Source organism: Xiphophorus couchianus, chromosome 12 (genome assembly GCF_001444195.1).
Source record: "Xiphophorus couchianus chromosome 12, X_couchianus-1.0, whole genome shotgun sequence".
Lineage (NCBI taxonomy): Eukaryota > Metazoa > Chordata > Actinopteri > Cyprinodontiformes > Poeciliidae > Xiphophorus > Xiphophorus couchianus.
In genome coordinates this window covers 31,604,767-31,619,727 of record NC_040239.1, presented here as the reverse complement: position 1 = coordinate 31,619,727, position 14,961 = coordinate 31,604,767, and the positions used below count along the sequence as shown (strand labels likewise).

Below are 14,961 nucleotides of genomic sequence, written 5' to 3'. Positions count from 1 at the left end.
CTAACCTAACTCACTGTGACCACCTTCTAACCAGGTGGTCACAGATCTCAGCCGACTGAGATGATTGATGGTCAGTCAGTTCTCAGTCAGTCAGTGTGTAAAGATGTCCTTGTTCTGAAACTATGTAGCAAAGATTGGTGAAAAGCCACATTCTAGGCTGTAGAAACGAATGAATTAATTTATTGTCTTGACTTTACTTTCAATTTTTTTTCACAATAGAAGAAGGGAATGTGTCTTGTGTTTAGCATCTTCATTGAAAATCCAATCAAAATACACACTTATTTAAAAAACACACAATAAATCAACCAACCAATCAATCAATCAAGTTTATTTGTACATTACTCTTCAGCAGCAAGGCAGTTAAAAGTGCTTTACATAACAAAAACACAAAATGACAAAGTTATAAAGAAAACACCATACAGTCAACGATTGAACAAACATTACATTTTGATGAGTGCCATTATCAAAATCATACACATCAATCATGTTGATCGATGTTTCATTTACTGTGGGTAAAGTCTTTGTTCACCCACAGGTATCTGGGCACTGTGCTGGGCTCGGCTGTTATATCCTCCACTGTGCTGGGAGACGACCAGCCAGTCAGCATGGCGGTTCACTTCCAGCTCCAGCACAAAGCACAGGTTAACCAAACCTCTGGTTTATGTCTGCACCGTAAAAGTACTGGCCTATTAGAATGACATATTAATCATCTCCTGATAATTTCCCCAGAATTCCATTGATGCTGTGTATGATCCTGTGTGTGCATTCTGGGACTTTGATCTCACGTAAGTAGGAATGGTTATATTTAGGAGAACTTGCTATTTAAGTGACTATTGCAACTTTTACAATAACAAAATTAACTGTGTAAGTGGATCCTAAGCAGACGGCATATCATTTTTGTCTAAGCAGTCCGGAGGCTGGTGGGTGGTGGAACACAAGAGGCTGTGAGCTTGTGTCCAAACATTATGCATACACCGTGTGCTACTGCAACCATACCACCAATTTTGCTGTGCTGCTGCAGGTTTACGAAACTCAGGTAACATTTGTTTGTCTGACAACGGCTGTGGATTTCTGTAGCATCCTCATCAATAGGATGTGCAGCTGTTTAAACAGCAAATGCATTTTGTGTTGCTCTGCACCAGAGGAGCCCAGAAAACGAAAAAGCTCTGCAGGTGCTGACGTTCATTGGCTGTGGAGTGTCTCTGTGTGGCCTCCTCTTCACCTTCATCCTCTTCATTGCTGTGGGGTGAGTCACAAACATCACAGAGTGCATTCTGAAAGCATCAAGGGTGAAAAGCATTTCATAAATCGCTGCTAGATTCACACCAATAAGAAAAAAAGCTGAATATTGTGTGGATGTGTGAGCATCCCTAAAGGAAATCATTTTTCAATAAACATGGGAGAGCTTCTCTCACACATCGCAGCTCACACATGATGGGGTGTGTGTGTGCGGGGGCGTGCGCGTGTGTGTGTGTGACTTTTGTAGAGTCCCCAAATCAGACCGAACCACTGTCCATAAGAACCTGATAGCTGCTCTGGGCCTCGCTGAGCTGCTGCTGATGTGCAGCGACTGGGCCGCAGAAAATCAGGTGAGACACTTTCATTTACTGACTTGAAGTGTACAATCCAGAACACTCCCAATAGTAATCATATAAAGTGTTATAAAAAGATTTTCCACCATATTGTAAAACCATGTATTCATAATGCATTCAGCCCGGTGCATTATGACTAGGGCTGTCAACATTAACGTGTGAACACAAGATTAATCTGAAAATGTTAACGTGTTAACGTTACTAATATTAATATTATTAATATTAATATTAATGCTGATTAATCAAACTACCTGCTGTGAAATAAAAGCCTCTCTCCTGTAAATGGTTGTGTAGTTCACAGCCGTTATCGGCTCGACACACGGTGAGCGACGAACGACAGAGAAAGGTGAAAGTTCTCTGTGACTGCAGACTGAAACAAAAGTTGGACATTTTTAACTTTCTCGTGTTTCGTCTCTGGTCTTCATGTGGACATGAATGAATTATGGCGGTCTCTCAGCTGGATGAGGACAAGCGACATCTTTGAAGTTCCATAGGAAGTGAATGGAGAGGGACGTTTCTAAATTAACATCCAAAGCCTCGAAAACTGAGGATCTTCAGACAATAAAACATTTTCTTAATGATGTGATTAATGTGATTAATCACAGTGTGGTTAATCCAATTTTTAATCAACTGACAGCTCTAGTTATGATCACTGATTATCTGCTGAAAATAGGTCTAGCACAGATGTAGCAAAGAAGGTGCGTTGTTTTGATCAAGATGCACATCAATAAAGTTTCAAGATTAATTCCATGTGTTTTTGTCTGTTTAACCCTCCAGGCAGCATGTTTCATGGTGACTGCTCTGCTTCATCTCTTCTTCATGGCGTCCTTCTGCTGGATGCTGGTTGAGGGTCTTCTTCTTTGGAGCAAAGTGGTTTCTGTTAACATCAGCGAGGACCGGAGGATGAAGCTCTACTACGTCATAGGCTGGGGTAAACTTGTCTTATTGATGATGGTCACAACTTAGCATTTCTCTGCTTCAATCGCCAAGACACTATTTTGAAAAACACAACAGCACCGTGGGCTGGCTCTAGATAAACATCACGTTTTGACCAAGATTTACTTCCATGATGTTGTTCTCTTATCCAGTAACTTCTGAGTATGTACACGTCACTACATATAGGCTCGTAGAAGACGGGAGTAGCAGTAACCCAAGCAGACAAGTATACATAGTAATTATGACTTTTATTAATGAACAATTAGAACAATAAGCAATATTTACAATAACCAAGACTCATTCGTCTTGAAAAACAAAAAAATGTCTTTTGGGGAACACTCAAACCGGCGAGTGAAATTTTTCCAGTGGATCCACTCAAAGTTCAAGTCTATACGTTTTAGAGGAAATTCAGTCAAGAAAAGTATCCAAAGGTTCTCATTGGTGTCAGGCAGAGGACTGACCCAGTCCTATCTCACCTTCTGCTGACAAATGTGGGGGGGGTCAAAGTTCGACTGTGAGGCTCACCATTGACTGGACCCCCAATCCTAGGCTGCAGCATCAAATAAATTCCTGACCTAGATTTAAAATACAGACATATCGTCCTTTTTCTAATGCTCTGTCATAAAATGAGATTTATTCAACCACCGTACAACATTACATGTATCTTTTCTTTATGTAAAATTATATGTTATAGTTTACAGGTAGGTAACTATAGTTATTTACTTTAGAACATAACATTTTAATTAATTGTAATCGCAATAAAATGAAATTATATGATTCTGTTTTACCAACAGATTTTGCATAACTCACACTCCTCCATGTGTGCTCTCTCTCCTTTTATCTCTTTCTAACTTCTTTTAACACAGGATTTTAGATTGTAAATAAAATCAGTTAAATAAATAATTTTTAGATTAACATAGCATAAATTACCCATGTTCACTAAATTAAATACAAAGCCACTCCTCTCAGTCCCTCAGGTGACTAAGGTTTAACCACCTGCCCATATGTGACCTTAGTCATATAAGCAGATGATTCCGATTATTTCACAAGTTCCATAAAATATTTGTTTTAATGTTACAGGATGGCTTTAATTTTTGGGATGTTGTTAATTTTTCATAAATATCCATTATGGCTCATCTGTGTGTAATACATAGTATCATGATGAAATCTGTTGTGTGTGGCCTGGAGACATACGCTTAGAACGTATGAACTTCACCATGTCTGTTAACAGCTTTATTAAGCAGGTTTCCCTGGAAACATTGCCTCTGTTTCCAGTCAGGCTTTCTGCTCCTTCTGGTATTTGTTTCTATGTTCACTAAACAGAGACCAACCAGAGATCAGTTTACAAGATAGTTCGCTTGTTAGCATCAAATTAACTGAGAAGCATATTAAATCATATTTAACATACAGTCTATACATACGGCAGTAGCTGAGCAGGTTAAGGTAAACTCATCCAATGTAAACACAAGCCAGCTGGGATCACTTGTATGTATTTTTTTTTTTTACCGGGAACCTAAACGAGTCTTCTAAAAAAGTGTTGAGGTCAAGTGGTTGACCTTGCTTCTTCACCAGGATCTAAGATTTTCTTTGCCTTACTGTGACATTGTCTCTCACTAATAAGGCTCTTAAGATTCAAAAGCTATCTTAGGAACTCACTAAGTGGATTATTGCTAACTGTGTGGATATAGGTTCACATCTGTGGTGATAATTTTCTTTAGAAAATAAATTGTGAAGGCTGTAGCTAAGATTTTATTTCACAGATTTAATGACAATGTTTGAGGGAGAAAGTGAAGCTTTCAGGTGCTAACATTGCTTTTTGATCTGCACAACAAGTCACATCTACAGTGTCCTTGCAAAAGGATTTGCACTGACTGAATATTTCTCAAAAATATGGAAATTTTGGTGATGAGATATATCCAAAACTTGGATGCCAACAGATATAGATCAATAAATTCAGCACAACCAATTGCTTTCAGAAGTCACCGAAGTCAGGCTAATGTCAAATATAACCTCAGTCTAAATAAACATCAGCTAACCAACTAATCAACGTCTATGAAACATCATGTTTTCTGTAAAGGGGGGTATTATGTAAAATCGACTTTTTTGAGCTTTACATCATTTATAATGTTATTCCCTCATATAAAACATACCTTGAGTGTTGCCTTTATTCTTTCATTCATGTTTGAGAAATCATTTGATCTCCATGGCAACCTTTCAGCCATGCAAAACGCTTGCTTTCTCCAAGCACCGCGTTTTCCACACAGCTCTTCTTCAGAGTTTTGGTCGCGAGTCGAGCTCCTGCCTCACAGAGCAGCTCTCCCTCACATCTTCCCCACTCAGCTCCTCTAGACTAGATGCATCAACAAGTGAAACACTACTTAGAATGATTATAAAAGGCATAATGGAGAAATGTGATGACATGCCGGGGGCACAGTGTCAAAAAGAGCAGAAGCTTCTTAAAGAGACAAGAGGCCTAATTTTATTGAATTGCATAGTTAAATTTATTTTAAGTCATGTTTGAAATATACAGTATTTTTGTAACAACTGAACATAACATAGTTACTACATTATGCTATAAAATGTTAAATTGTTGAGTGTGAGATTATGCAACTGTAGTAAAACCTAAATTCCTCTTAAGGCTTTACATACATGTCTTTAAGCTCTTTTTAAGTTATTGTTGTTACACATACCGTGGTGAAAATCAGGGTTATGAGTCGTCTACTTGTAAGGTTCAGGGGAAAAAAAACAGGAGGCTGGATAATTTAAATTTTGAAATATGAATTTTTTAATGTATGTAATCAACGAATCTAAAAGTTGCCTAAAAACAATATATACTTTGTTCTTACATTAGGCAAATGTATGTCTGTTTACTTGGCTGGTAAACCATGAGCTTGAATTTCTTCCTTTCCTCCTTTTTCATGCGTCACTTTGACAACAACACAAAAAGAATGTGACAGTCTTTTGCACAGTATTTGAAAATTTGTGAAATCAAGATTTAAAAAGAAATAAAGCAACAACCCTGTTTTAGAAGACAGGCAAAACACTTTCCTCTCACGTGGAATATCACAGTTTGACTTAAGGACATGGTAATAATCTCACAGCAAGAATAAAAGTACACACATCTACAGTTAATGCTTTTTACCCAGTGGCAGTGAGGGAAAATAAGACATGTTGCCGCCTTGTTTGTTAGCAAATAAAAAAAAACAAGACAGGAGCAGATAGAGGGACCGAGGTTTGAGGACACACACACACACACACACACACACACACACACACACACACACACACACACACACTGATCAACTGTAGATTTTCTCACCTCCTCTTCTAACTGCAAAACTATTATTCTCCCCACTGAGCCACAGTTGCAATTTGTTTTATATTAGTTCAGGATTTAAATTATATTTAGTAAAGAGACCAAATAATACTTACAGGTAAAATCAGTTTGAGCGTTTTTTGTTGTTGGGCTTTTTTTGTTGTTTTTTTTTTACGTGTTACTGGTAGTGAGTTTCTCAGAGCATACACATTAGATTAAATTTTAGCTAAATTCAGAATTAATGTGATGGTGACCCATGTCGGGTTGGGGGCGTACAAAGCGGGGTCTGCGACCCTTACAACCCTAACAGCCATTTTGTTTTCAGGACAGCCGAAAACTCGTTTAGAGCCTCAAACATCACAGGACTTCTAGAAAAGATCTACTCTTGGAAATTTCTTGTTAGTTTTAAAGAACCAGAATTTTATTTTCATTTTTAGGACTTAAAATAAAGGTAAACATAGAAAAGCATGGGTATTTTCATATACTGTATGTAAATCATGAATTCCAACCTAATGACAAAGAAAGCAGAGCTTCTGATACTTTTAGTGCCATTATTTATGGAAATACAGAACAATTATTGTAGGAAAAACTTAAAAATGGTTTAAAAAAAACCTTGCATTTCTTACGATATGTGTATTAACATTAACTTGCGTCTCTGGAGCCGCAGTTTACCGACCCCTTGTGTAGATTGAGGGTATCCATGCAATGCTGCCCAGTGTGTGAGAACTCCTCACACACTGGCAGCAGAACGGTTCAATCCTCCATCTTCATTCAAACCCACAACGACCTTCACCCACTGATTGCTGTAGACATGCCAGCTCATCTTAAATTAAATACTTTATATTCCATTTTCCGGGCAGTAAATTAGATTTTCCACCACTAAAAATCTGTAATGCTAAAGTAATTCTGCTATGTTTGCCTCATGCTTCCCACCAGGACTAAGAACCTTTTATTCTCACCTGATTTGCAGCTTCACAGGGCTGGTTGCTCTTTCCAACATTTTCTGTTTATTCTAAATCTTCTCTGCTTATAATTACTTACATGATGTTATGCTACACAACAGCCTTAACCCAGATTTTATTTATGGCAGATGTTCCCGTATCCATTAGTAAGCGCGTGTTATGTCGCATGCTGAGCCGAGAACACGATGTGAGTCAGTAGCACAAACAGTCGTCAGGTGTTACTCTGGTCTTTACCCCTCAGACTAAACAGGAACAAACAACAGGAGAGACAAAACATGCAGCTGAACCCGATTGAACTGTGGCAGTAACTGATGCAGATTGATGCTTTAAACAAGCTCTTTGTTGTTGCAGCACCACCACAGTTGATTTTATGTCATTGACCTATTTTTCAGGACTACCTGTTCTGATAGTTGGACTAACACTGGTGATATCAAGGGGCAAATACAAGTCACATGATCACTGCTGGCTCAGTGTGCAAACTGACACCATCTGGGCCTTTGTGGGACCGGTCATATTTGTCTTGACGGTATGTATTCATATTGTGAGCTGTTCATCTGTGCACTGCAGGTATGCTTCAGTCATATGTACTGTTCATGCATGGATTGAAAGCTTCTTGATGCTGTTTATAGAATGAGCATGTCAGCTCCTGATTTGTATTTTATTCCTGAATATAAATGTAGAATATTTGTTCATAACACACTGAATGCAAAATGACATCTCTGCAGTCCAACTGCAGCAGCAACAATGACAGTAAGATTTAAAAGAACCTTATAGAAAACAGCTCAAACAGCTAACTCGCAGTATCACTCCTGCCATCCAAAACATGAGTCGTCACAGAGGTGTTTTCTGCTCCAGGTGTGTGCTGAGATCTATTTTGATGCAGCTGAATGCTCCCGTCAGCTTAAGGCCAAGTGGCTCTGCAGTGACACGCTGTTGTGTTCTGCCCACAGGTCAATGCAGTTGTGCTGTGCCGAGTCGTCATGGTGACCGTTTCCAGCGCTCATCGCCGCGCTAAGATGCTCAGTCCAAGCTTTGCATCGAAAATGCAGACCTTTGACCTCACCTGGTGAGATACAAAAGCATCTCTGCCTCTTTCCTTCACAAATTGTTTCCTGCTGTCTGCCCACGCTCTTCCACACTCACACACACACCCCCACCCCCACCAACCCACACACTATTTTCCTTCTTTACTTGAGGAGCACTGGACTCAATGGAGGCAGTGTGTGAGACTGGGAGTTTACTGTGGGAGTTACAAGGGCTTATCAACTTAACACCTGGCCTCGGCACAGTTGTTTGTCTTTCCGTCAAGCCTTTCCTCTGCCATGGCCGTGTTGGCATTGTATTATTCATACTGCTTGGTATTAGAAATGCACCAATCCAGTTATTTTGGGTTTTAGTCCAAATTTTTCTGTTTAATTTAAATTTAAATATCTGCCTGTACTGAAATGTCCTGATCCACAACATTTTTCATTAAAAAATGTTTCTTATTGCTGATGGCACCACACAAGCTTAACTGGAAAAAACAACAAAGAAGACAACAGGAAGGAGGAGGATGATGGTATGTTTTTGTTTTTCGGACAATGTGCAGCTGCTCCACCAGAGCTCTCACAGCATCACAGTTCATAAGAAGTCATGTGTCATTCCAACATGTTGAATCCAGAGCTCTTCTGTAAAATCCGCAATTACAATTTTCCCAAAATGCTGTACAGATATTATGCAGCGTTTATGCATCTCCTTTAACTTGTTTACAGCGCGTGTTGCTCCAATGCCTGACTAAGACGCCAGCATCTTCTCTGATTGGCGGAACTATAAGTACATTTCACATGACTGCTTACATCCATGGCTGCCATGATTTTTAATGTCTTATTGCTTGAACAACCTTATTCACATGTGACTTTCATTTCATTTCTTAATTAATGTTAACAATTCAATTGCAAAATTGTGTTTGTTCAAAATTAGCGTTAGAATATAGAAGAAAATTTGCACACATTTGTAATCCAAACATGGCTATTATGAGTAATTCTTCTGCAATTGTATGCATATTTCCAGTATTATTTATATTTGTAAGATTTGGATGATGAGCCATGTGGGAAAAACTTAAGACACCTCATCAAGGATCCAATCTGTCTAAAGAAACATTCACATGTTGTTGACTAATCATCTTTTATCTCCTGAAGCAAATTGATTTATTTACATTTAAACGCCAAAAATGATCCTCGTTTCACTCTTTACAGAGATAAAGAGAAATGTGTTTTCTAACTGAGGACGAGGTTAGGACACCCTGCCTTCTGATAGCTAGTGAGAAGAGTGTTTGAGCTTGAGGAAACTTTCACCTCTCATCACCAGCTTTGACTGTCAGGACTCTCAGTTCGTTAACATTCATTCAGTCACTGGTGGGTTTGCTGGTATTCTCTGGGTCCAGTTCTGAATCAGCCTTCATTTTTCCATCGATTGTCTTGACAAATTTCTAATTCATGTCAAATTCCCAGCGGTGTATGTGGTGGTGATGGCCATGTCATGCTTCATGATGCTTTCAGGTTCATTTCCTCGCCCCTATGTCATTTTCTCTCTCCCCTCATCCCTGCAATAAGTCTGCCAGTCAGCCCAGGTTATTTGCTCCATCATTCACTCTCTGTGTTTAAACACATCTCCCATTCTCACTCCTTCCGGGGCGGTAAGCAGCTGAGCGGCTATACTGATGCGGTCTCCCGTTGTGGTCACGCCTCTCTTACTCTGCGGCGGCAGCCCTCGACCTCACATCCCTTCCGCTGCTGCTCAACCTCTGGCTGTATGTCAATAGTTCATACCTCCGGTGCGGACCGTGCCGTCTGGCTGTGTCTGCCGCTCAGCTGCTTGGTGTCTTGACGCCCCTGGAAGTGGGCCGGGGCTGGTGACGCCCTGGTCGCTCCATGTCCCCTCCTTTTTTTTCTCCAGCCGCACTCTCCCATCGTAGCAAATGGGAGACACCTGGGAAACAACTCCCACCAAAAAAAAGAAAAAAAAAACATTTGCAACACAAATTTAAAGCCTAAGGATGCATATAGAAAACAGCCACCTTGCCACACATACTCAAATCTTTGAACGTTGTCTGGTTGTTCAAATGCAGAAAATGCCACACTCACGACATTTGTGTTTATGATAAAAGTAAAAATTGTCAAACAGAATGTTCCTTGCAGCCAGAATTTGGATTTGTATTCATAAAGCCTACCTTTAAGAAGCTCTTCCACCATTACATTTTTTACTGCATGTTTGTTTGCAACTAATGGAAATGCCACAATGCCATTCCTTTCCCTCTGTAGCCGTTTCTCTTCATTCCCTCACAAACAGGCGGACGTATGTGCCAGTCGTGTTACATCAATTCAGGAGATAGGAGGGAAAACAACTTTCAGAAATAAAAAGAAGAGTGAGTCGGCTTTGTCCTTGCTGACACAGTGCAGCTGAAAAACTCAATCTCTCCATCCAGGTGCAGCAGTGTGACAACAATGGTGGTTTAAACAAAGGCAATGTTTTCTGCCTTGCCCCATGAAATGGTTATTGGCCGTATAAGAACCGAGATCACTGAAAGGATGGTTGCAAAGAAGCAGGAAAATGAATGCAGTCGGGCAGAAAATCTATACTTACACAGAAATTTTTGGTTTGGATTCAACAGGGAAACATTCAACAATAAACTGTCTTTACAATACGTTCAATGATTTTCTTTTCTTTTTAAGACCTCAAGAATGATAACCCACACAAGTGTGAGGCTGAATATGTTTTAACCTGATGCATATGAAGGAAAATAAGGACAACAAAATAATTGTTGAAAACTTTCTCCGAAAAATGTCCATGTATCAATGCATGCTCGGTACGAGAGATTGCTGTAAGGTCAATGCACAATGCAAGCAATCGTCTGCCATCACTGTGTGCTCATCCAGGAGGAGTGAATGCTGCAAGTCAGTGACTCAATGCCATCTGCTGGGTTTTCTTAGATTGGAAACGCTCTGTCTGATAACGAGAATCAAATGTGTGATTTGATTGAATTTTTTTTTTTTTTTGGTAAAGTGCCTCCAGATGACATTTATTGTGAATTGGCTCAACACACACACACACACACACACACACACACACATTTAAATATATATATATATATTTATATATATATATATATATATATATAAATATATATTGTTTTTTAGTTCATTTTGGTTTGTAGCACCGATGCAAGGAATTGGTTTGATGCTAATTTTCACACAAAATGTCCCAAGACACAAAATCAACAGATCCAGTCTTTGTATGGAAGTATATGGTGAGCTTAATCCAATCATAAAGACAAATTCATCTTAAGTTACATACATTCCAATTTGATCCCAGTTTTTATACCAGATCACTTCTGAGGCCAGTTGGTAAAAAAGAGATCTGTCTAAGGAAACCAAGCAAACTGCATCGAGTCACTGAAAATACAGCAATTGCTCCTCCTGAACAAGCATTTGGTAACAACACATTATTAAATGCATTGATTCTTTATGTTTGCAGCAATTCTCGAACCATGTGATATATTAAGATAGCATTCAAAAGTCAATTTATTTCAGTAACTCAATCACCAACTAAGACACACTATATAGATTAATTAGACAAAAATTAATTCACAAAAACTCAATACTACAAGGATGTGAGCTTTGAATAGGCCAGATTCACTTGTGAGTTTTGGGTTATTCTGGATGATGTTGTAAAGTTCAGTTCTGCTTTGGTTTTATGTTTTTTACAGTTGGCCTCATATTTTCTGCAGCCTCCCTCAGGTTCACCATACGCTTGTATGATGGATTCTGTGATGGAGGGCTTTCCAGATGGCTCTACAATAAACCATGACACTTTCCCCTCCAATGCTGCACATTTGAGGGTTTTTTTTTTTTTTTTTTTTTCTGCAATACTGTGATTCACATTCAGCACTTCCTTTGTTCTGGTATCCTAACAATTTTTGACTTAATCTGAATCGATCGAAGATTATTATATGTTAAGTTCTCTCTTTGTCTCTTTTTGTGGTCCTCACCTGAATGTTGTTACTACTGGTTTTAATTGATTATCTATAGACCATAGTCACTAAGTATAACACCTGAACCAACTCCACAGGGTTAATGTTGATACTGTCTCTGTGTGCTTTTAGGGCTGTGACCCGTCCAATTCTCATCCTGCTGCCGGTTCTGGGTCTGACGTGGATGTGTGGCATGCTGGTCCATCTGTCTGTGGTCGTCAGCTACATCTTCATCATCCTCAATTCCTTCCAAGTAAGCAAGACTGAAGTCAGTATACTAGGAACTATTTGAAAAATGCAAGATGAAAGAAAAGTGTGACATCATTACTGTCAAAACAATAGGCATGCAACAGATGTAACCTGATATCAATATGTTTTTAGTTTGTTTGCTTTTTTAGGTAAACTATGTCACAAAGTACAATTAAAACTTTAATATATGCCACAGAAAGTGTGGCATATGAATGTAAGAACCAGCCCTTGTTCTGTTTGAGGGTCTAGGCTCTTGACTGTTGAGAAACGATTGCTTCCCAAAGGTCTGGCCTCTATTGAGGTTTTAAATTTAACCCAGTCACTAACATTTGCCCATAATTAGCCAGTTTGACGTTAAGAAGCTTACCAGAAGTTGCCTGCTCTGTAAACAACGATCCTCCACTGTGAAGAGAGAAAAGCCCCAAACGGGGCGAATCATAATTAACAGTCCTGCTTCCAGTAGTCTGTTTGAATATGGCTAAAAATACCCATCTCATTCTAGCACCAAAACGTTTTTATCAAAGTATTATTATTATTATTTTAATTGGTGTATTTCCATTATGCTAATTTATTTTCAAAATGTCAAATTGCGCAATTAAATAAGTAGCAGAAACACAGCTGTTGATTACTTGTCACCTTTTAAATAAGCAGCCTGACTGGTTAGGAGCATGAAGACACCTGTAATATTAACTAGAGGACAGCCTTAGTCCAACATGTCCCTGTGGACACATCAGGTCAGTCTTCACTAGAGGAACCATCACGTTTGTCCAGGCCTGTTTTATTAATTTGTTTTTTAAAATGATTCAGCTGAACCACATTTCAAAGCAGTGTCTGATTTTCATTGGTTCATTTTTGCTAAGGTATTATTTAATCATGTTCATAGTAATTTTCTTTAATATTAATGTCAATTCAAGTTAGTACAGTGATCTTTGGGGCTTGCTCGGATATTTAGAGAGGGGTTCCAACAATTTTCACATCCATATGTGCAAGTGTTTTCAGTATCACAAAATCAATATTGAGTCTTCAACAACACAGCTGCCTTGATTCAGTAACACCCTCATTGTTTTACAGCAGAAAATCATTTTAGTTCATGCATTTATATATGATGTTTAGTAGTTTGGTGCTCTTAGCCAGACATGATAGCTTCTTCTAATTAAATTGATATATTTTCATGGTATAAATGATTTATCTATTTGTATTCATTTGCTCTATGTTGCTTCAGAAGGTTGTTACTTTCACATTCAGATCCATTTCAACATGAAGGCTGTTGGCAAAGCTTTGAACAACTTTACATCTACATCCACTTCTCCTCCCTAGATAACATGGCACTCATTTCCTGCGTCTCACATGCTTCCTTTGCTTCCTTTTTTTCCATATAAATTTCCCCTCCATGTTTTTCTTGTACTTTTTCTGTTATGTCCCTTCTTTTTTGCTTTTTTTGCTTGCCTCTCCTTACCTTTATCGTCCTTATTCGCTCTTCCCGGGTCTTTAATTAATCAAAATGAGTTAGCCCTTGAGTGACCCCAGAAAGCTGCTAGTTAATTTAGATTTACTGCCAGTGTCCAGTTGAGGCCAGATAACACTACAGTAGGAGTTTTTCCTCATGGTGGTAGGAGGATGAGGCAGAGCCAGCAGCTTTCCTCCTAACTAATGAAACAGGAAAAAAGAAGAAGGGTTGAAAGAGCCAATAATAGAGCATGTGCTTAATAAGCTCCGGTAGTTGTTGGACATACTCTGGAATCTCAGACATGCGTTTTAAACATCGTCGTTGTCCCTACGAGTTGAACTTGTTGAGCAGGTTTCCACCTCTGTAGCACAGACCAAATCCACATGAATCACGATTTCTGCAACAGAAACTCTCACAGCTCAGTGTTAGGGTGGTCTTCTTCAAGGTTCTGGGTTCAGTTATTGTTCCTGCTGATGAGCAGCACACTCCAGGAACTAGCATAGACCTTTAAAGGGGCCCTCAAGTTCTAAAAGGGGAAACACATTTCAAAAGACAAAATTGAGCGTTTTTGTGCTTGTTGGACACGTTTGCATCTTTCACATCAAACCTTGTCTGTGTGTTTCATTTTGACATTGTGTTGATAGCAAAAAATAAACGTGGGTCTGTAAAACTAGACAAAAAAGGAAATAAAAAAAGAATATATATATTAGAATATATTTTTTTTATTATTTAAATGTTTACCACTGAAAAACTTTTCCCAAAAGGTAACTTTTCATAAGATTAGAAGCAGGAGCTTCATCCCACTATAACCCTGATCAGCATCCGTGTGGTAAACTGTAAATCTTCTGAACCCTGTTTACAGAGCACGGGGGGCTTACATGCATTAAATGAGTTTAACAATTTGAACTTGTTAACAGTTTTAGAAAACAGTTTTGTTGATTAAATTTCAACACTGGATCAACAGCTGTGTGGTCAGGGTTGCTTAAAGCCCCAAAAGCTTTATCTCAAAGGTTCCTCTAACAAATCCACGTTTCTTAACTATTATTTCTATAAACAAACAGTCATCAGTTCTGTGTACAGAAACACCTAAACCTGGCATGGGGTAAAACGCTGCTGTGGATGATGGTAGCAGTTAAAAACAGCCTCTTCCTGTGGTTGTATGAGGGTCCATTAACATCAGAACCTCAGAACTGGGTTTGTTGGGTTTTTGGTTGTTTTTGTTTTTTGTATTTTTGCCACCATGTAAAATATATTTTGCACTGAGGCTGTAAGCAAAGATCCTGGCTGCTTCCAAAAAATAGAGAGTGTGTTTGGAAGCACGTGGAGCACAACTAGCTTCTGAAATCCTGCCTGAAATACAAAAATGAAAGTTGTGTATTTATTAACAGAATGACATGTAAAACACAAAATGACTTGTTGATCAGTATTTAAGATTTTTGCTGATCCCAGTC

General features: G+C 38.8%; 1 protein-coding gene across 3 annotated transcripts in view; it reads left to right on the top strand.

Annotated features, from left to right (window-relative positions):
* Positions 1-14,961, top strand: part of adgrd2 (adhesion G protein-coupled receptor D2) — a 49,265-nt gene that overhangs the window by 20,794 nt on the left and 13,510 nt on the right. For all 3 annotated transcript variants that reach the window (XM_028035024.1, XM_028035022.1, XM_028035023.1), the window contains 9 exons: positions 536-641; positions 730-785; positions 910-1,036; positions 1,143-1,246; positions 1,487-1,589; positions 2,370-2,523; positions 7,199-7,332; positions 7,757-7,872; positions 11,947-12,067. In XM_028035024.1, coding sequence (XP_027890825.1) covers positions 536-641; positions 730-785; positions 910-1,036; positions 1,143-1,246; positions 1,487-1,589; positions 2,370-2,523; positions 7,199-7,332; positions 7,757-7,872; positions 11,947-12,067 — 1,021 coding nt within the window. The remainder of the gene's footprint in view (positions 1-535; positions 642-729; positions 786-909; positions 1,037-1,142; positions 1,247-1,486; positions 1,590-2,369; positions 2,524-7,198; positions 7,333-7,756; positions 7,873-11,946; positions 12,068-14,961) is intronic.